The sequence below is a fragment of the Dromaius novaehollandiae genome, chromosome 2 (assembly GCF_036370855.1).
Source record: "Dromaius novaehollandiae isolate bDroNov1 chromosome 2, bDroNov1.hap1, whole genome shotgun sequence".
NCBI lineage: Eukaryota > Metazoa > Chordata > Aves > Casuariiformes > Dromaiidae > Dromaius > Dromaius novaehollandiae.
In genome coordinates, this window is record NC_088099.1 from 145,056,024 (window position 1) to 145,077,016 (window position 20,993).

A 20,993-nucleotide genomic window follows, 5' to 3' on the forward strand; every position below is an offset into this window, starting at 1 on the left:
GAATGACTATCTTGTTTTTTTCTCTTTTGCTTATGTGCATTTTTAGTCACTACAGAGGACCTCAATTATAGACGAAGCTCTTAGGTTTCCCTAAACAGAAGAGCATTGGGTTGTTAATATTTAATCTCTGTAAAATCAGGTGCAAAGAATTTTTGCTTTTCCTTCAAAGTGCCTGGAAGACCTAGAAGAATGCTGCTGGTTCACTGGTCCCTATGTTGCTGTTATGTCCTAGAAAAACAGTTGAGGGAGACTGTGGTATTTTGATTTGGTGCCTTCTAGTAATGCTTAGAAACATGGAAAACCTCATGAATATAAAAATCTTGATGAGATGTGGGCTTGAAGAAACTTCAGTACAGGTTAGTTGTTATAGCAAAAATGATTGTAAGCATGTTGAGTTCTTTCAATTCTTCTAAACAGAATACATGAAGCTGAGCTAATCTAAACACTTCTCATTCCTGGAGTTTGTATTTAACACTGCCACAGCTATCAGCTATGAGAGAGCACCATTTTGGGTAGTGCTCGGGACACAAGTGTGGGCAACAGCTGGGGCACCCCAGGATGCCTTTCTACATGGGCATCTGTTAGAGCCACGCACTCTGCTTTCAGTGTGGCTCAGTGCCATGGCCTCTCCCTTGCCTGGTGGCTGAAGGTGACCTGCTGGTGGGTCACTGAGTGGCAGAGAACTGTGGCACCACAAATACAGGAAGAATAGCTTGGCTCCTGGGGAGCATGAGGTGAGTGCTAATTGTTTGAATTTCATGCTCAGTGTGCGAGACTTGGCAGAGCTGAGTAAAGTTAAATGGCAGACATCAAAAACAAACATCAGCTTTCTCTGCAGTGCGTCCTCAGGGCCTCCTGTCCCTGGCCACACACCACCACTGCTCTTACAGGTTTCCCCAAGAGGCGGCCCCAGCCAAGCATGCAGACTTGCCTGCCTCTTCCAGAGCCTGTTGTCAGGGACTCCTTTCTGTTCCTTTGACAGTTTTGCTTGACTGTTTACTTTCAGAAGCAGGTTTTCTTGGTAGGTTGGTTTACTTTTAAGCAGAGAGAGACCACAGTGGAGCTCTGCGGTAGCTCTTTAGCAAGAGAAGAACTGATGACAGGGTGAAGACTGATGGAGGGCTGATGCACGGAGCCAGTAGCAGCAACATGCATAAGTCGAGGTTGGTGGTGCTGGGCGCTCCCTTCTGCTCTTGGAGGTCATGGTGACATGCTGGAGCATGCAGCATGCTGGAGGTGGAGTGAGATATCATTTCGGCAGATCCAGCAGTGCCCTGGATGAACGGTTGTCCTTGGGCCTGTTTTGTGGAAGATTGTTCTTGTCTAGTTTGAAATCTAAGTGACCGGGTAGATGATGGTGATTCCCTTTATGTGCTGTGACGGGATCTGTTAAGAATGTTCAGGTGATGTAAAACAGTCGACACCTGAAGTACCGCTGCTGCCTGCAGTAGGGCTGTCTCACAGGTTTATGCACACAGGATGCAGTCTCTGTCCTGCTCTGTGACAACTGCTCAGTGGGTCTGGGAGAGGTAACGGGTGCTCGGGCCACATGGCGGGGGAGCAGGTCCCACAGTGCTCTGTCACCCAGTGCTATGGCCCTGTCCCTGTCACAGCATCCTATACGCCCGTCCTGAACTGGCGTGTCAAGGAAGAGGATACCTGTGAAACCTCTGGAATTTCTTTCTTAGCCTAGGCACCTTTCCATATGGGGCATATTTATTTAGCACAGTTTTCTTCCATTCTGTCAACAATTGTTCACTGTCAAAATAGCAACTGAAGCAATTTGAAGTCTGTTGTAGCTGCAGCCTGATGGGATGATATTCCCCTCTAGTCCTAAGATGTGTTTGCCAGTGGTATGAACCGCAAAGCTGCTGCCTTTACTTCTCTCCTTGAGTTCCCCCAGGACATTGTCCTAGTTTTCCATGGGAAGGCCAGGATGGCATCACATGTCTGCAGCTCCTAACATGATTCCTACCTTGTTTCCTAATTTAGCCATACCCACTGTTACACTGTTGAATAAACCTGAGGAAACTGGTGAAGTTACTTTGTGCAAGACTGGAGTAAAAGCTTCTTTTCTATTGTATGGTGTCCCAGCTTTCGCCTCTGGGTGCAAGCACGGTGGGAAGGGAAGTCATTACGAAGGAAGATGAGACCAGCACTCCATAATAGATTGCAAAGATTATTAGCCCAGAAATGCATTTTTTTAATTAATAGCAAAATGTTTTTTATATATGGCATGTTTGCAGAAAATAGTATGCTTTTTTTAAATCTTGTGATCATTGGTTTCTTTGGGATTTTTTTAAGAAATGCGGTATAAAAGCCAAATTTGTGTTATCAATAATGTTCTGAGATGCAGTTGCCTTTTGATTGTCGTTGCAAGCAAAGAAGCATAATTATGTTCTGCTAATATTTCTGAACACTACTAAATTGGGGGATCATTAGTATGGTAGAGAAATTTAGTAGCTGACTGTAGCAGATGACTGCTTTCCTGGTGTGCTCTTTCTCCAAAATGAGAAATTGGCTATGTTACATTATATAACCACTGCTGCTAACTGGTCAATTGTTTCTTTTGAAATTTTATCTGTGCAACACACAGATCTTCTTGATTCCAGTGCTGCCTTATGGCTATTGTTGGGCTAAGAGCAGGCTGGCATTAAAAAACATAAAATAGTAACATGGTGATGGAACCAAGGAGAGAGAAATAAGGTTTTTCTAGGACTTGTTTCTTTAGTAAAAAAATGAGAATAACCAGATTCAGTAATGAGGACAATCTCCTTTACTGTCGTCTTTATTTTCCCCATTTGATTATATCCTGACATGCACACACAAACTACTCTTTCTTCATGCAGCCTTTAAAGCTACTGGGCTCCTGAGCATCTTTCAGCGCAGAAATCCCCACCATCCCCATTTCCACCAGCCTCCTCAGCTTCGCAGAAGCTTCTTTGTCTCTGACGCTTGTTTTCTGCAGGTATAAGGGGGATTTGAGCTACTGCTTTATGCAGTAGGAGGGTAGTAGGGAGAATATTTGTGCTTTCAAGATGCTGAGGATGTAGGGGCCCAGAGCTGGGTAGCAGGTACCAGTAGAGGTGGGAGGGAGGGTGAGGGCAGAAGCCCAGCAGGTTTTTGCAGGAGGTCGGTCACCTGCCTCCCTGCCCTTGTGCCTCCGGCCACGATTGGGTCCCCATTCCGAATACCCGAGCTTTCCATGGTTGTATGTGACACTTGCAGGATCAGACCTGGGGGGACACACAGAAGTCATCACATGTACAGGCCAACCTCCAGAGTCATACGCAGTGGAAGGAGGTGGCCATGGTGTTGCTGTCATGCGCAGATAGGTTGTCCTCAGCCTCTCCCTGCGCTGAGTGCAGCTGGAGCAGTGTCACTGTGGCGTGCCCTTGCTGCCTGGGCTTCCCACCTCCCAGGCATCACTGGCAAAAGTTACCTCGGCCACAGGCGCAGGGGTGAGCGTGGAAAGTAGCCATAGAGCCACAGTCGCAGAGCCACAGCCGTAGAGCTAAAACCACATTGCCCAAGTACTCTCCTTGTCCCGGTCTTCATCAGGAGGGCTTTGAAGGCCACAGCAGGACCCTGGTAGAAGGCAGGCTGGAGACCTGTCTTCTTCCCTCTCAGTCACCTCTTTCGGTAAAATGAGAGTAGAGTGAATATTTGTTTGGAGATGGGCTGCTGTCTACCAGCCTGGCAGACTCTGTCACTTCCCAGTGCCATCTCAGTTGCCTGCTTTTCTGCCCAGAGCAAGGTCTAGTGATGACTTCCATTGCCAGTAACAGCAGGGAGCTTCTGCCGAACCGCTGCTGCTGAAATGGCACCGCACTGGCAAAGAGCAAGAGTTGCTAAGGGAATCTGCAAGGAGACATATTAATAGCAATTCACTAAATTTAACTGTCAGTCATTGAGCTGTCAGATGTTATTGAGGAAGCAAATTTGGACTGTGTACCGTGTAAGTAAAGCTGCTTCAGCAACTGCAGATGTCCTGCAGCATGGTCTGCTAGCATGTCGCTGAGCTTTTCCAGGTACTCTTCTGACAAGTAGCCCGTGATTTGAGAACCACCACATGAAATAAATGCTTTCCCCTGCACTATGTGTGGCAGCAGGTTTGAACAAAAAGACAGTGTTAAAGATTGTTTTGGTTAGGGCCAGGGAGAAGGGCAAAGAGGGTGGCAAAAAGTGAGCTTGCATGTCACAGGGGTGGACACTAGGAAAACCATCGCTAGAAGGAGAGAAGGCCATACCTCCAGGTAAGCGCTTCACTCTGTAGGGATTATAAACACGGAGTTTCTATAAGAATTATTTCTAGCAAACATGGGTAACTTTGCTGTCACATTAAAAAAGTCTTCATAATGCAACCAATGAGAAAATAAGTGAGCAAAAAGGAAAAGTAAAGAAGGGATAAATGCTTAAAGTTAACTTTCTCTACAATACAAAAGGTACATGAGAACAATTGTTTAATAACTCAGTTGACTGGTGATAAGCTTGCTTTTTAGTCAAAGATGCTTAACAGACTAATTCTCCTTTGAAATATTAGAGCAGAGTAGATGAATGTGACATCTCAAAGACTTTGAATGAAGCATTTATTACGTAATTTAACAGCTTTAACGTTCTTTCTTTTTACTTCCAGATCTTAGAAATAATCATATTCTGCATTCTCCTCTATTTTTACAAAAGAAAGGCTGTGAAGCACATCGTAGTTTTGTTAATGATGGTAGCACTACTGGGTAAGAACATATTATTCACTTTAATGTTGCTGTCTGTTGCTTGATAATTCCTTGTCACTCAGTCTCCCCTGCTACTTCAGATCAGGGCCATTTCAAAGTTGTGTGCTGAAGGAGAATCCTTAAAGCATTTACATGATTTTACTGTGGCCCCTTTCTGAAGAGAAAAGCTAATTATTAAACATAGTTTCTATGCTTATTGCTAGGACTGTTTCCTTTTACAGATTTGCTTAAATGAATATGCTGTTGAAGCCTTTTAAAATAACACTTTATGTTTATGTCCTGGGATTGAAGATTATTGAGTCTGTTTGATACATAGTTTGGAGAGCAGGCTAGCTGTGAAAATCAATACTTTAAAACAGAGCAACTGAAGACTTTGTCAGAACTCTGTAAGTATATGCAGTGCTACAGTGTGACTGCCTGGAAACTTTATTTTGAATTACCTATGCCTGTCTGCATATGCAACTTCTTGTGTTTCACCACCTTTTCAGAAGCATAACGAGAATTCAGTGGGCCACTGTAGTTTGTGTTCTGATTAATGTTGCTGTCAAAAAAATTCAATATCCAGAGAAACAAGGAAGATCATTTTCTGAGTCAACTTCTAATAAAGTCAGATTTGAACCAATTTTGAAAAAAGGCAGGAGGTTATCTGCAAAGTTCTACTGCTTGCAGGTATATGTTGAGAATTTGTTACCATTCCACATCTTCTCCCATCTTTGCCCTCTCTGTTCTCCACATAAACCCTCATGGGACACCATATTTCTCTGGTTGAGGTGAAAGGGGCTGAAACTGTACCGCTGAAATCAATCCAATTTCCATTGAGGCCAGTGGGTACATGTATCAGCTTGCAAAGATTTTTAAAACATGTTTATGATGGAGCTGGTCAGAAATGTTTTGATGAAACAGAGTTTCAGTAGAGTTTGCCAGTTACACAATTTGGATTTAATTGAATGTGAAAAACTCTCGTAGATTTGTTAGTTGGATTCTGCCAGATCCTTGCCTGGTTTCTTACCCAGCTGATAAGCTTGGACTTTCATACCTACCATTTTGGGACAGTCCATCCACTTAAATTCCCCGGTGTCAGGAACATTAGGATCTGTAGCTCTATGCTAGCCTTGAGGTATTTCCAGACTCTCCACATGAGACAGATATTTAAGAGCCCCCAGAGTCTTGGGTCTAAGTGTTTGACTGCTCTTGGTTTGCAGGAGAGTGTAGGATGTGGGAGTCTGAGCAGGTCTCAGACCCTCACGTGGAGCCTGGGAGCTTTGGGAGAGCTCACTTGAACTGGTCCCAGTTTCTGGCTCTGCCACCAGGGGCAGGAAAAGCTGAGCGCTCCTGAGCAGTTCCAGACTCCTTGCTGCATAGCAGGAAGCCTAGAGATGCCGGGATGGGTTTCTGCTCCTGACTGCTGCAGTTTGGGCAGACTCACTACGAGGGCTGCCCCAGTCTGCGGCAGACCCACAGTCTGAGGGAGCTCAGCTGTCCGGCTGTGCAGGCTGGGCTGCGAGTTTTGCTGTGGAGCCTGGGAGCCTGGACACCTCCAGGGGCAAGGGACGTGTGGAGTGCTCCAAAGCCTTGGATTCCCCAGCAGAAACTAACTGTATTTGATGGCCAGGTTGAAATCAGCCAAAAAGTCACAATTTCATTTAGTGGCTACTGGGGTTTTGGTGAGCATTTGCAGCTTCAGAAATAATGTGTCATTATTTCTGCTCTGTTAAAAAAGACACAAACAAACATATTCTGCTTCATGGGAACTTTTGAAATACTGACATTTCCCTCAAGCAGGAAATCCAGAAATGTGGCTGGCTCCAGTTCCCACAGCCATCCTGGTGCCTGGCAGCCCCCCACAAAACTACTGTTAGTCCTCTACTTGGTCTCTGACCCTTCTGCTGAGCAAAGTCTTGAGGAGTTTTGCAGGTTCACTAGGGCTGAGAGAAGGCCCAGCAGCTTTGCTCTCCACTGTCTGACACATTAACAGTCCTCGGAGGGCCCTGGCTGCAGGTCCGGCAGCCAAGGTTTGGAGGCTCTGTGCATAAAATTCTCTGTGACAGCTAGTGGAGGGGAATTTCTGCCTTTTCTAATATCTGCACTGATAAGTTCCTGGAAGAGGGTTCATACAAATGTAAATGAAATGTAGAAAAGCTTTTCTAAAGAGGATGCAACCTTTTTGTTTCATTGGATACAATGAGACCAACTTTCACTATGAAGATAACACAGAAGTGATTGTAAAATCTGCATACATCTTGCTTAGCACAAACCTGCAAGTTGATTTGGTGAGAATTATCCTACCTCATGTATATACTGGGAGCTATCATAAATTCAGGGAAAAAAATTTCAGATTAAAGTGGGATTTCTGAGTTTCCTGCTCTAACAGCTGGACAGTGACATCATTTGTCACATGAGCTTGGGGGAGGTCATTTTATCAGCAATAGCAAAACCATTTCCTAGGTTTCGAAACCTATTCCAGTGCTACTTTAACTAAAAGAACATTTCGCTTTTTGAAAAAAAAAAACACTTCTGCTTTCTTTTCTGATTTGTTAAAATTGTAGGGAATAGAAGCTGCCCTTTCATCAGAAGCAATTCTTCTGAAATCCTTGCTCTTAGCTGGACAATTCAAAATACCAGTTTTTACCTATAAATATTATTTTAAGATAGTAACTCCACCATCTTACAGTGCAACTCTCAATCATTATGTAGGCTGCTTGTTGGAGTTGGGGGTATTTTTTGGCTTTTCTCATATCATTAGCATCACTACAGTCTGGAATTTGGCATACTCTGCTCACTTTGAGTACTACTTTGTTAAACAACTCCACCTATTTCAATTATGTTGCAAGAAGCAAAATGCTGACAATGAGCATTGGTTGTCATTAAAGCAGTATTTCATGATTGTAAACAGGATCATCATAAGATGCATGCAGTTCTTAAACTCCCTCTGAACTTCTGGAATAGCTACAAGAAAAATGCTTGGAATCAAATCCCCAGACCTGAATCCTTCCTTCTTCCCCCACCTTTCTCCCATTCCTCTTTGGAAAGTGCAGATCTCCTTGCCAATCTGAATTTTGCATCTATACTAGGATGAATCAGAAAACTGAAATCGAACACTCCTAAGCTCTGGAAGAAGGTGGATCCCAGCGGAGGGACTGTGTTCCTGGTGATTAATTACCTTTCTTTTAAGGTCATCTCCACACTCTGACTCTTCTTCTTCTTCTTACTTTGTTTTGAATTTGTTACATTTTACTTGAGTAATCACAGCCTACTTAGTGTAGATTCAACAAACGAAGACGACACTCCAAAAGGAAATCTAGTTGAACTGTCAGCCTCTTTTCTAAATGATGTGTGTTGCAAGACTTCTCTGGACTGGAGACATATACAAAAATCTTTGCCTGTTCTCCTTTAAACAAGATTCATTTTGTAGTGACAGAATGACAGTAGCTAAATGGATTGAAAATTCACTACTTAAATATTCTGTTCGTGAGCTAAATCCAGTCATGGTTTGAAGAGCCTGGCCCCTGGAAAGAAATGCAGACCCCTGTGTTAGTTGTCTTGACTCTGTTTATAGCTCATGGGGGGAGCTCAGTGCCTTGTGCTGGGACCCGAAGGGTCAGCTCTGTCGGGCTTTCACCAGCTCCTTACGCAGCAAAGAAGTCCCGAGGGAGAGGAGTTATTTTAAACCTTTAGGCTGCCAGTATCACATGCAGGCTGCTAAGGAGATGTCCAGTGGCTTTGAACAGATAATGAGATGGCTCAGACGCATGGGCTCCAAATTAGCAGCTGGGGCTAAATGAAGTATGTCTGGAAGACATGGAGGCTGTGGTTCCCCTTCGGTCTGATAGTTCAGTGTCTAGGGCATATGCCCAGAAGTGGGAAATGGATTCAGCTCTTTCCTCAGCCTAAGTTCAACTTCTCTCTCTCTCCTACACACACATGCACAGAGTCCTACCTTGCAGGATTTTATGAGGCCTACATACAAAATAGACTCCAACCTGACCTACTCTAGTGAAAATGGGGAAATCCTGGGTAGATGCAGGGTTGCAGACCTCAATGCCCCAAGAACTTCAAAGCAAAACAATAAAGCACGCATGGAGTTAATGTCACCCTGAGCTTAGGCAGTAGCTTAGCAAGGGTTTACAAATCCATGTGTTTTGATTTAGGCATCGAAACTCTATTTCAGTCTCTCTTCAGATGAGGGAGCCCTTTGGATGCGACCTGGCACGTTGTCCTCCCTCGCTGATGCTCTGAGGCACTTGCCACGGATGCTGCCCTGGTAATCTCTCTCTTTTTCTTTCAGCATCGTTGACTGTCATTGCCGTAAAGGCTGTGGCTGGCATGATAACACACTCTATGAAGGGTAAAATGCAGCTTACTTATCCTGTTTTCTATATCATGTGCGTCTTAATGGCAGCCACTTGTGCTTTCCAAGTCAAGTAAGTGAGTTTCTGCTAATCTGCTAACCTTCGTACCCATTTATCTGTCAGTTTTGTTCAGTATTGTTATTGACTCTAGATACAAATTACAGTTAAATGCAACAAATTCCTGGCAGAGCCTTGAATTGCCTGCAATTGATTATATCATTTGTTTAGGCTTTATTTCTCAGTTTGTAATTGATTAATTACACAAAGTACTACCTCCTTTCATTATCAACTCATATACAGTTTTTCCAAATTCAGTTTTAGTTTTGCCACAGGTTTTGAATGTATTAAAGGAAAGTAATGTTCCTGATGCTTTCTGCTGCTATTTTTAAAAACTTTCATTGCTGAATAATCAAATGGCCACATATACTCTCACTACACACCTCTTTTTCCTGGCTTACATCACTCATCAAACTGAAGAAGAGAGTTTACCCCTACTTTCTCCCCACTTCTTTTAAATCTGCCTGTTGAGCTTTGTTACCCTGTATGTCTGTGCCACTTCAGGAACAGTTAACTTCTGGTGAGCAGGGGACATGGGGGTTTTCCCTGCTGGCCTCCAGCCTGCTAAGTGATTGTTTCATGCTGCCTTTGCAGATTGCTGCGGGTGGCAGCATGGTAAAATATTGCTTGCAGCTGAACGGAGAGTCCGTTCCCTTCATGCCGGTCCCTCTGCTTCAGGTGCTGATAGCATCATTCAGTAATCTCATCTAGACTGCTCCAGTGTGAGTCTGAGTGTTTACTTGCATGATTATTTTCCGGTAGAAGAGCCAACCCAGCTTTCTCGTGGCAGAACATATAATTCCCATGTGGACTCAGGAAGTCCGTGTGTTATTATGCAGTGACTCTCCATGGCTGACTCAGGAACTCCCCTGCAAGAGATTAGAGAGTGATTTACATCCAGCTTGTCTTTGCTGGAAGAACAGCTCAGGCCATTTAAAATAGGAAATAAAAGTTTAGTAAATAGGAAGCTCCCAAATTAACCTCTCCTTCTTGCCAGGTTTTCTTTTCTTTCTTTTTCTTTCTTTCTTTCTTTCTTTCTTTCTTTCTTTCTTTCTTTCTTTCTTTCTTTCTTTCGCTGGGTCAGAATTAGAACAGAAATGAAATGTGCCCGTTTCGTTCCCTGGGCACAGTGTCTCTTCCTCTTTTCTCCTTTGGGCACATTTTCTATAGGAGACAGTGCTTTCAGCCTAGATTTTTCATTTTATTTTGTTTTCTCTCTTGTTTTATTTAACTGTCATGTGTTAGCTCAGAACAGCCCATGCTGCAACTTCCTCCTGAATTCAATTCTGGGCCTTGGTATCACTGTTTTAGTCCCTGTGACCAAGTTTGTTGCAAATGGGAGAATATAATGAGGTGTTTTCAATGACTTCAAAATCCTGACTATCCTGTGGATATGTAGGATTTCTTTATTTTTAAAGCACCATGGAGACTGTTCAACAGTTGCTAAAATAACCATGCAATTACTTTAATGGCTAAAACAGATCCAAGCTTGGATTTTTACTGTTCACATATATCGTACCAGTGATACATTTAAACATGGTTCTTTTTATAGGTTTTGAATACACTCCGCAGTCTCTTGATCTTTCCCTTTCTGTTTGAAATGCATTGTTAGTTTCACACAGTATCTGCTCAGGCATCCCAGGGTTCACGCTCATGATTCATCACCTTATGGGCAGAGGTTGATAGCCCTGTTCTCCTTACAAGTGGGTTCATTTGCTTTTTTCATCAGTTGATGCAGACCATGAGGGCTGCTCCATGACCTGCTCACCAACATCTTGGCCCTGCGGGTTCATGTGCAGTGTATGCTCATGTGGTCCTGCATCTTGCTGATGATTTTGGTGAGGTTTTGTGTTGCCTTTCTGGGAAGCACAACACAGAGCTTCCAGCCCAAGGAGCACAGGCTTGGAGCCACCTTCCTGGACTTACCTGGCAAGACAGAGCATGCCCTGCGTAAGCTGGGGTGTGATTGCATGGATAAACATACAAATGCGTATTTTAACAGAGTTGGCTTGAGCAGCAGCAGCAAAGAGGCAACAATGTGGACTTCAGCAAAGTGGAACTATTCCTGCAAGGACTCATGTGCCTAACCATGCTGGAAATATACCCTTACATGACCTGTTTAAATTAGAGCAACTTGTCCCTGACTGCTTGCAGCCAGCACAGTTTCCAAGAACTGATGCCTACCATAGGCAGTGACACCCTAGCATTCCTCCCTTGTCTGTGGCAGACAAGGTTTTTCCAGCAGGGCTGCAGTAGGGACTTCCAAACGACAGTCCATGGCCAGAGGAATCCCCTCCAACCTCTGGCTTTGTGCTGCTTGTACTCTGCAGAGTCAAAACCAGCAGGCAAATTCAATACGGTTACCCATTTGTCCAGGGCTGTTTGGTATTGTGGTGAAAAACAGCCAGACTTATTATTAAACTTACATTAAATTGCATAGACTTTCTTGAAGAGGGAAGAACTTCCTGTAGCTACGAGGTGCAATAACTCTTGTCTTCCAGGTTCTTGAAGCAAGCAATGGAGCTGTATGAAGCGACAGCAGTTGTGCCTGTTAATTTTGTGTTCTCCACAACCAGTGCCATCATTTCAGGTGTGTTTCTGGCCTTCTGTCTCCAGAATGATTTTCTAAGGATCAAGCTTGAATTATCACCTTTGACAGGAACACAAACCGGTCATGTTTGTCTCCACCAGAAGAACTTTTTCTTATTTGACAGGTGTTTAAGTTCTGAAAAATGAGTAAGTTCATAACCTTTGAAACAAAATAAAAATAATCAAATTCTAGCTTTTGATATGTACAATTTACTGTGCCTTGCTGGCTTACTGGAAATACCTGCATTTGTCCTAGCCTCATCTTGACATCCAGTAAATGCATTTACCATGTGCACACCAGCCTCTCCATATCCGAACTGGTAGAGTAATTTTAACAGCCTGGCAAACTACTCAAATGACAACCAGCTGTGTTTCATAGTAGTTAGTGTATATTCAGTTTCAGAAGGCAGAATTCTAGGTTAAGTGAAGGAAATAAAATGACTCTGAAGACCTTTTAAGCATTTAACATTTTATTCTGGGTGAGAACTTTGAACTCAGTGTTGTTAAAGAGCGACTGCAAATCTTGGAAATGGTGCACAGTGTAAGAACATGAGCAGGGAGGAGGACTAAGATGCTGTATCAGCAACGAGCCAAAATGATCCTGTTGTTATAACATTTATGACTCATTTTAACACACACTGGGGCCTTTCCTGTCATTGCTATGCAGGAGTTTCTCATGCAGAGCTGCCGTTAATGAGAAGGGGAGTTAGCTTCATGCACAGATTGCCTCAGCACCTGTGTTAGAGGAGACCTACACTTTGTGACTGAGAGGGGACTTTGGCCAAGAGGGGGTTGCATTCTTGTGACCATATGGAGAATTTGGCCTTGTGCCTCCTAGAAAGATCAAGTACCTATTCAGGAACAGCTTAATAGCTTTGAGACTGAATACACATGCATTTGCACCAGGTTAGTTAAACCAGCGTAGGGCTCGGAAGAACGAGCTCTGCTGAATCTTGCTGGGGTACTTATGGAAGGTACCTTCTTTAGTGATTCCCCCATCCCAAGCTGCTGCCTTTGAAGATATATTCACGCTTCAGCTGCTCCAGTTCACACTCTGATGTTTCTAAGCAAAACTATGCTCCTCAGTGGTTTAAAGCTCACACATTTGGCTGCGAATTGGGGCAGCTGAGATCCAGATACACATCTGGTTCTGTCACCGCCACTGCAGAAGTGCTAATTCCTAGAGAAGGGGTGACCAGAAAGAGTCAGTGATCCCTCCACTCAAAAAGATTTGGCAAACCTGGCTGCCGGAGCCCTTAACTTGGTATAAATATAAAGGCACACTTCTAGTTATCTAAAACATGTTCTTAATTGGAGTTAAGATGGCCTGTTGGAGTGTCTTAACTAAATCCATGAAGAACCTGTTAGCTATACTGGTATGACTCTGCTTGTGAGTAAGACCTTCAGTCTGACCTGCATAAAAACTGTGTTGCTGACAATGCAAAAAATACCTGCATCTGTGCAGTTAATAACAGCAGGCACTCCAACCTGATAAACTAAATCTTCTCCAGTCCCATATGGTATCCTGAGAAAGCCTACATAATAGAATATGGATATATAATGTGAACCCCCCCATAACGTGTATTAATACCATATTTGGGTTTTTTTTGCTCCATTTGAGCATGACACTGCTCCTGACCCTCCCAGCTGTAATTCATATCACTTGGAATCCAGTCAAGATCTGCAATTCTTGTTTCTGTCACATTCCAGGGGTCATATTTTATCAGGAATTCCAAAGTGCAGCTTTGCTGAGTGTGTTCATGTTTCTGTTCGGGTAAGTGTATCGGCTGAAAATCTGCACTAAAGCTTGTATTGAAACAACATTGCTTTGTGGAGTGCCTTCTTTTCTCAGTAAGAAGAAACCTGTCTTGTTATTAAAGTATTATGGAATAGCCATTACAGTAGGATAAAAAACTTTAAAGGAAAGATTAATATAAGTGCTATGGGGGTTTGGAGGCCTGTTTTTGAATCCAAATATGTAAAAATGTGAGACACTTATGAACTACTAATCCCATGATGGAATGAAAAACTAGCAGCATGTGTTCCTCCTGCAGGAAGGACAGATCACTGCTCTGCTCCAAAGATCATGTTATAGAGGAGACTTTTACGCCTGCGAGAAATGTCCTTCCATGTTACCTTCCACTTGCGTGTCCGGCTGTTCTCTGCTGCTATTAGCTGTGGGCAAATACATGAGTTGCTTGCCTGCAAGGCAGTACCTCTCCGCTGTCTCCTTGTGCTCAGGAAGACAGGGCACGCCTGCTGAAAGTGCAGAGCATGCTAAGAAGCTGCTAACAGTAAAGGTTTGAAGAAGCACAGCCAAAGTGCTAAGCGAGAGCAGAAATCTGCTGGCCACCAGCATAGTGACAATTCAGGGGACAGGTGAAGGTATTTGATAATGGGCATGTGATAGTTAAATGCATCTCCCCCAAACTCCTGGTCATGTCTCTTCCCACTGTTGTCAAATAAAGGGGACTGACAACTACAGACATCTTCTCCTGCAGTCAGACTGGAGTAGATGCACAGAACTACTATGTTGTTTGACTGCTATAAAAGCAACAGAAAATGGAGATGAGCAAATTCAATCCATGTATTTGGCAGGCAGGAAGTTGGGACTGTGTGTTCAACATAGAGCGGACAGATTTATCCAAGCATAGCAGTTTCTCATTGCTCCTGGCTTACAGCTTGCCCCTGAGACACACAGTCGGATGAGAAAAACAAAAGAGATGTTGACTGTCTGTAACGAGACTGAGTTGCTAATGAAATTGGAAATGCTAAAATGCTAGTTTAGACGCTCTGTGAAGATGTGCTCAAGGATTCAAATGTTGTGGTCTCACGCTCACAGGCATTTGGTTCCTATGTCATGGAAAGTGTAATTTTGTTTGCAGAGCCCTTGCTACTGATAGTAAAGCTTCAGGAGGCAAAAACTAGACTGACAGGGAGCCTGAGCTGAATTTATAGAGCTGCCAGGAACAAAAGTTTCATTACTTATAAGCTGAGCAGCTTGGGTTTGGAAGTCCTTGAAAAACAAACATGGAAAGAAATCCTCATCTCAGATGCAATTATTGTCCCTAATTATACTATGTCACTGTTTTTTGCAGGTGTCTCCTTTCTTTCCTTGGTGTATTTTTAATTACAAGAAATAGAAAAAAGGAACATTTACAAATTCCTTATATTGACTGTGGACATATTCCTGGTAAGTAGGGTTTTTTTTTTTTCTGCCTCTCTGTTTAAAAATGAGATATCAGATAATGGGATGACCTGGGAGAGTTGAGTCAGGAATGTTCTCTAATCATATTTAATAAATATACTGTTCCCTTAATTTCTATTCCTATTCCCAACAGATTTTTCAAAGAATTTTCCTGACTTTTTCCAAGCTATTGTTACAACCAGTCAAGTGAAAACAATGATTATTGGAGCAAAGAATGTTTAAATGATGGACTGGTGGGGGATTTGTTTTATTAAAATTTTTCATAGAGTTGTTGTTTTTCCTTTCCTTCACCCCCATTCCTTAGGAAAAAATGTGACAGGCAAAATACAGCCAGATTCTCACCATTTGTGCTACGGCACTTTGAATAATAAAGATGACTTGGGGAAACTTCAAAGCTGAAAGAAGAAAGCACCTTACTTTCCAGTTAACAAGAGGAACGCCACTGGAACAGGGATCAGGAGCACCTTTTCGTTGGACATATTCAAGCATCTATTGTATTCCTGTATGTCGATGTGTCATAGTATTACTTAATCCTACTTAATTTATCGCCTAGCTGTCCCAAGTGCATTGTGAAGATAAAGGAAGCTTGAAGAAGAACTAAATAAGCATTAATGAAACTCGACATTGTCCTGCTATAGATGTCTCTTAGTGACGATTTGGAGCTATTTTTAGTTTTAATTGCCTAGAAATGCAAATAGGCACTAACAGGATTTTTAAAATTTGCTTCCGAAAACCCCCAGATGTGCTTAGATGCCTAAAGACAAAGATGGGAAATTAGGAGAATTTTCATAAGTGACTTAAAGTATTCTGCTGTATGTCTCATACCTTTAAAAACCTGATCCTTTCTGTTTAACAGTCAAAAACTGTGTGCATGCTTACAGTATACATAAGCATGTATACACAATGTATTTTAATTTATGTATAGTGGGAAAGTCCTGACTTGCTTCTGGCTTCATCAGAAGGAAATAAACACTTGTGTGAGAAGGGGGAAGGAAGAGCACATTCACCACAAATGTAGGTACACGCGCGCACACACACACCGGTGAGGTGGCTTAGCCAAGGCAGAGCTAGGGAACGGTGCTTGATATTTTATAGCTTCCCAGAAGAGTCTTGTGCACCGGGCTGGACTGAGCAGAAACTGCCTTAGTATAGCCTAGCCTGGGGCTTAGCATCTGTTTTCATGGAAACAAGTTTTTAGTGAAGAGAGTGCAAAGTTCTCCAGAGGAAAGGGGAGAGCCAGGCTCCCTCCCTTACTGTGTTTTGCAAAGATACTTCTAAAGGGGAAAAGCAGAGGACGCAGGACCAGTCCCGCCCCCTTCCTAAATCTGTGGTACTCCTGCACGGGGGAAGGCTGGAAAAACCAGGATCACAAAGTCATGGTAACTGTATAAATTTTCCTTCATGGTAGCTGCTCTGCATGCAATCGAAGAGCTGACAGTGATGGGAACCACAGCGATAGCTGCGTTTCGGTCTGGGAGGCAGCGAGGCCTCCGCATGCCTCGGCCCCAGCCTCCAGCAAGAAATTGCTTCTGGGCATTAATGCCGGGTCGGCCGGGCCCTGCCGGACCGTGCCGGTGCCCCTGCCTGCGTGCCGGCTCACGCGCTTGGCTGCAGGAATGAGGAAGAGTGCTCGGGAGAAGGGCTCAGTACTAGCCTTCAAGTCCCGGAGAAAATACTTCTGTTAGGTTGGACTTAATCTGCAGAAATGGACACAGGCCATGTGCGGCGTGTATTTCATTTCAGCGGGGTATGGTGAAATGACACCTCCTTGTTTTTCAAGCAATTATTTCATTTTAAAGTAAGTGCAGCAGAAGAGCAGTAAGATGGTTTGGTTTCAAATGCCGAGAAGTATCCACAGGACTGCAGTTCTCCCTGTGCGGCAGTGTCCCAATAGCAGGCCTCGGGGGGGCTCTGAATCTGTTTTTTGACTTGGATCTTTTCCAGCTGGCGCAGGACAAGATTCAGTGTCTGCACCTTACCAGCTGCCTGGTCATGGCCTTCCTCTCCCCTCTTGCAGTTTAAGGGAAGCAGAAGTTCAAGTTTCTAAAGCTTAAAATAAAAAATGCAGAGCTTTTTGGCATGCTTTCTCCAGGGAATAAAGGCATGCCTCCATCTTTCTTTTGCAGCTCAGATTTAAACCACTTTCTAATTCTCAAGTGGAAGTGTGTGCTCAAGATGGAAATGGGAGGCTTATAGTGTTTCTTTCTATGACCTAGGAAACAAGAGGATGAAAGGATTTGTTCTTGTTTCTTTTTTAAATTATTGGTCTTGGGCATCTTTCTGAAATTTGTTTCCATGATCTGGAAGGGCTGGAGGAGACAATAAGGGTATAGGATATAGCATTTTCTCTTTAAAGTAGGAAATTGCATGCAAAAATCTATGGCAAAAGCTATTATTTATTTTAAACTACTGTAATTGCTCTTGAATGCCACTTTTTTTCCCCAGTGGGTTTATACAAAGATTATATGGGTTAAAATGTTCTCAGTAAACCTGAATGTAATTTAAATTAATTTATGGAGCAAAACTCCAGCAGGAATTATGTGCAATTAAAAATTGTCATTTGGCATGATTCTGAGATGTGGACACGTTCCAACTAATGTATTACAGGGCCAGAAAACTGTGATGAGATTTCATTATTACTATGCAAAGAAGGGGACATGTTTCGTTTTAAGAATCAGTTTCTAATCAATGTCATTTTCAGATTGTGCTTGTGATATTTAGGTTGCAAACACCACAGACAAATGCTTGCTAAAAGAAAATTCTTTTCACTGGAATACAAAAAAGTCCCTGGAACCCTTTTCTTTAACAGTGAGGCTTTTTTCTTGCTGTGTTTTTCTTGACACCAAAAATCTGGGCCAGATATAAGCCGTGAAACTTGCACCTGCAAACTGAACTTTCTTGAGTAGATACTCTATGAAATCTGAGGAAATAAAAATAAATGAAGGTGTGGTGGACAGTCAGCATCTCACGTGATCCCTGCAGGCTCCAGTTTGGGATTTTGCTAGACCAGAACCAGCCGGACTCATTTAGTGCTTGTTCCACTGCTGATGCACGCTGCAGAAAAAGATGAAGTATTAACTGGCCATGGGCCTGGAAATGGGAACTTTGGAGGAGAGCTAGGCAATTTATTTTTTGCCATAAAAATATCAGGTTGCCTTTGCCAAATGGTTTCAGCTGGCAAAAAATATATTAATCTCAGACTGGATTTCCACATCTGCCAATGATAGGGGCCTGGCGTTCACCTGGGAGGCTTATTGCCTGCTCCTCACTGTGGCCCAGCTCAGGTTTTGTGTGCAGGGGACCTGGCTCGCCTAAAACCATAGGAGAAAGGTCAGAGTTTTAGGGGCTTCTCTGAAGAGTGGTTCAAAGAGCTTCTCTCCTTTGAAGCTCTGGTTTCATGAACTTGATGAGCTGCTTGAACAATTCAGTGCTGCTGAAAGTGTCACCCTCTTTCTCCTGGCTGCAAGGTCCTGCACTGCCTCTCTGTGAGCCAGTTCAACACACGAACCCTGCAGAAACCATCTGCTTTCTTTTTCTTCCTGGGTTTGCTCTGGAAGGTTAGTGAGTGGAGCTGGCCCATTGGGAGGGTCTGGCTGGAGCATTTGGTGGGAAGCGGAGGAAAACAAGAGGGAGTGAGACCTCCCTCCCGTAGCAGGGGCAACTATTACATTAGCTCTTCCCCTCCTGAGGAGCTGCATCATAGAACAGGCATCCTGCTAAGCTCACCCATGCGTCAGCACATCCCAAATGCAGCAGTTATTAGCCTTTGGCAATGCTTAGGTTTTAAGTGTCTGACTTCTGAAGCAAAACCCAGGGTCAGACTTGCCGTGCTGTCTGTGGTGAGAGTTGGGTGACTCCACCTGGGACAGAGATAGGCAGCCTGTGGCATGAGGAACATCCTAAGGTCGGCTAGGAGCACAGATATATGCCTAACGATACAGCTTGTTCTAAGGACTGATTCTTTTTCTTTCCAATGACTGTTTGCTATGAAGTGCATAAACAGTGTTGGAAGGATGGGCTCGGACCAGGTGCCCTCGGCACTGGTCTCAAAGTGGTCTTCCCCTGTGAGCGAGCTCTCCTTCCAACCCACTTGCAGGGAAGCTGGTTGCTTGCAGAGATAAACGTTGACTGTGATAACCCTGGGGTACAGATGATTAGACTGACCTCTTTTCCAGTTTGCACTTTTGTTACTGTCCTCTGAGGCTCAGCCTTTTTCTTGTTTAAACGTTTTGGATTTTTATTGCCTTTGGAGAAATCAGCTGGACTGTCTTAGTGACTAGTCCAAAGGAGATACAGGCTAATTGCCTTAATTATTATTGGAGGGCCAGGTTGGAAGATTTACAACCTGAGGCCAACCAAGGAGAAAAGAATAAAGAAAATTTTAGTTCTCTGGATTCTCAGGAGTTTGAGAACTCCTGAGCTTGCAATGTTCCTGGGATCTCGGACAGAATCAGAGACATCAGTGAATAAATAGTGACGACATTTATTTTTGTATGTGTTTTTCATTTGTTGGGCTTTTTTTAATTTTTGGAAATGTAGTATGGCCCTTCTCTGCTTAGAGAAGGACAGAAGAAAGTAAGATGCTCTCTTGGCAGATAGGAGATGTTTTGACCTTTTGAAGCTGAGAGGAGTTTAGAAGGCACCTGACACCTTCCCTGGCTAAAGTAGTCATTAAGTTATAACATGGAGGAGGGCAGTGCTGGCAGATAGATCACTACATACTGAGCAGTCATGACTGTTTAGAAAGGCTCTTTGTTCTCTTGTTGTGTATTAAATCTGCTCAGAGCACTTGTAACTGGTCTGGCCCACTGGGCTGCACGTAAACATATTTTTGAAACATGCTGAACCAGTCTCCAGGGTCTGGGCACCTCGAGCATCCAACTGATGCCTCTTTGGAGATTTTGTCTCCCATGCAGAGCTCTTGTCAGGTCTGTCAGGTCCCCTCTGTGTGGAAATTAGACTGTGTGACTGGTACATAGTACAGACTTACTCTGATAAGAAGATACAATATTTCCATGGCATTTCTCTTGACCTGGGAAGTGCGCACATGGCACTGCCCTACAAGCAAGCTGTGCAAGCCTACGAAGACCCAGATGATGTTCCCTTTACTTCCTGATTCCAACCATAGTAAACAAGTGCAGTTTTGGTATCCACAGAAGCAGAATTATTGGCAGCTCAGGAGCTTCCAGGTTCAGCAGGCGAGACCCTGAAGAGTTAGGCGGCTGCTGAGTAGGTGCCTTATTTAGTTTAAATCCAAGTAGTGCAAGTAGTCCCCTGAAGTTTGTCCAAGTCTTTGAGAGAGAAAGTGTACCTGATAGCACAACATCTGCCATAGCATTTTGACTGCTGAGTGCCTCAGCCATGGGTGCCAGGGGAGCATGTGCCAGTTCACAAGATGATGATGAGGGGCTGCTGCTCTGTGGCAGAGCCAAGAATGTGTCCCAGGTGGAGGAGACTGTTGCATGGGCACAGAGGGACAAGTCCAAGGGACAACTAAGATTCTCTGGACAAAGGCAACTGTTGAGTTTTCAAACTAGAGCCACTGCAAAAGAATGATTAAATGGGTGGTTTTTAACTCTAACTGTTTTACATGTAGTTAATGTATCACTGTAGCCCACAGCATTAATACCCTGAACATAAGAAGTGGCCTGTGGCCACTGATGAAAGAGCCAATTTTTGTATTTTGCTAGGTCACATTGGGAAAAATGGAAATGATTGATTTAAGCCTCCAGCACAAATATGCACTTGCCAGCTCTCCAGTTGGAGATTTCCACTCTTGGACTAGGCAGTGCCTTGCCTAGATGAAATTGTTGGAGTCTGCTGCCAGTTCTCTTGCCAGAACCATTAAGCTGGTTGAAAGAGCAGCACTGTCATTTGTCTCTGTTTGATAGTTGGTGGGCACAAATCCAGACTAGCATTAACACTGGATCAGGACTTTTCTCTCCATTTGAAAAAATTAAAAACATTGTTCTTGAGTTTCAATAGCATGTGCACCAGGCCCAGAGCCGAACGCTGTCTAATGCTCTCTAATGCTCTCAGCCAGGAACAAGAAAGAAA

The 20,993-nt window shown here is 43.6% G+C and overlaps 1 protein-coding gene across 1 annotated transcript in view; it reads left to right on the forward strand.

The window, feature by feature from the left end:
• NIPAL2 (NIPA like domain containing 2) overlaps positions 1–19,422 on the forward strand; it is a 55,147-nt gene extending 35,725 nt beyond the window's left edge. Inside the window, exons 6-11 of the mRNA XM_026099805.2 lie at positions 4,637–4,733; positions 9,019–9,154; positions 11,641–11,729; positions 13,439–13,502; positions 14,827–14,921; positions 15,241–19,422. Coding sequence (XP_025955590.1) covers positions 4,637–4,733; positions 9,019–9,154; positions 11,641–11,729; positions 13,439–13,502; positions 14,827–14,921; positions 15,241–15,335 — 576 coding nt within the window. The 3' untranslated portion in view covers positions 15,336–19,422. The remainder of the gene's footprint in view (positions 1–4,636; positions 4,734–9,018; positions 9,155–11,640; positions 11,730–13,438; positions 13,503–14,826; positions 14,922–15,240) is intronic.
• The last annotated feature ends 1,571 nt before the right edge of the window (positions 19,423–20,993 follow it).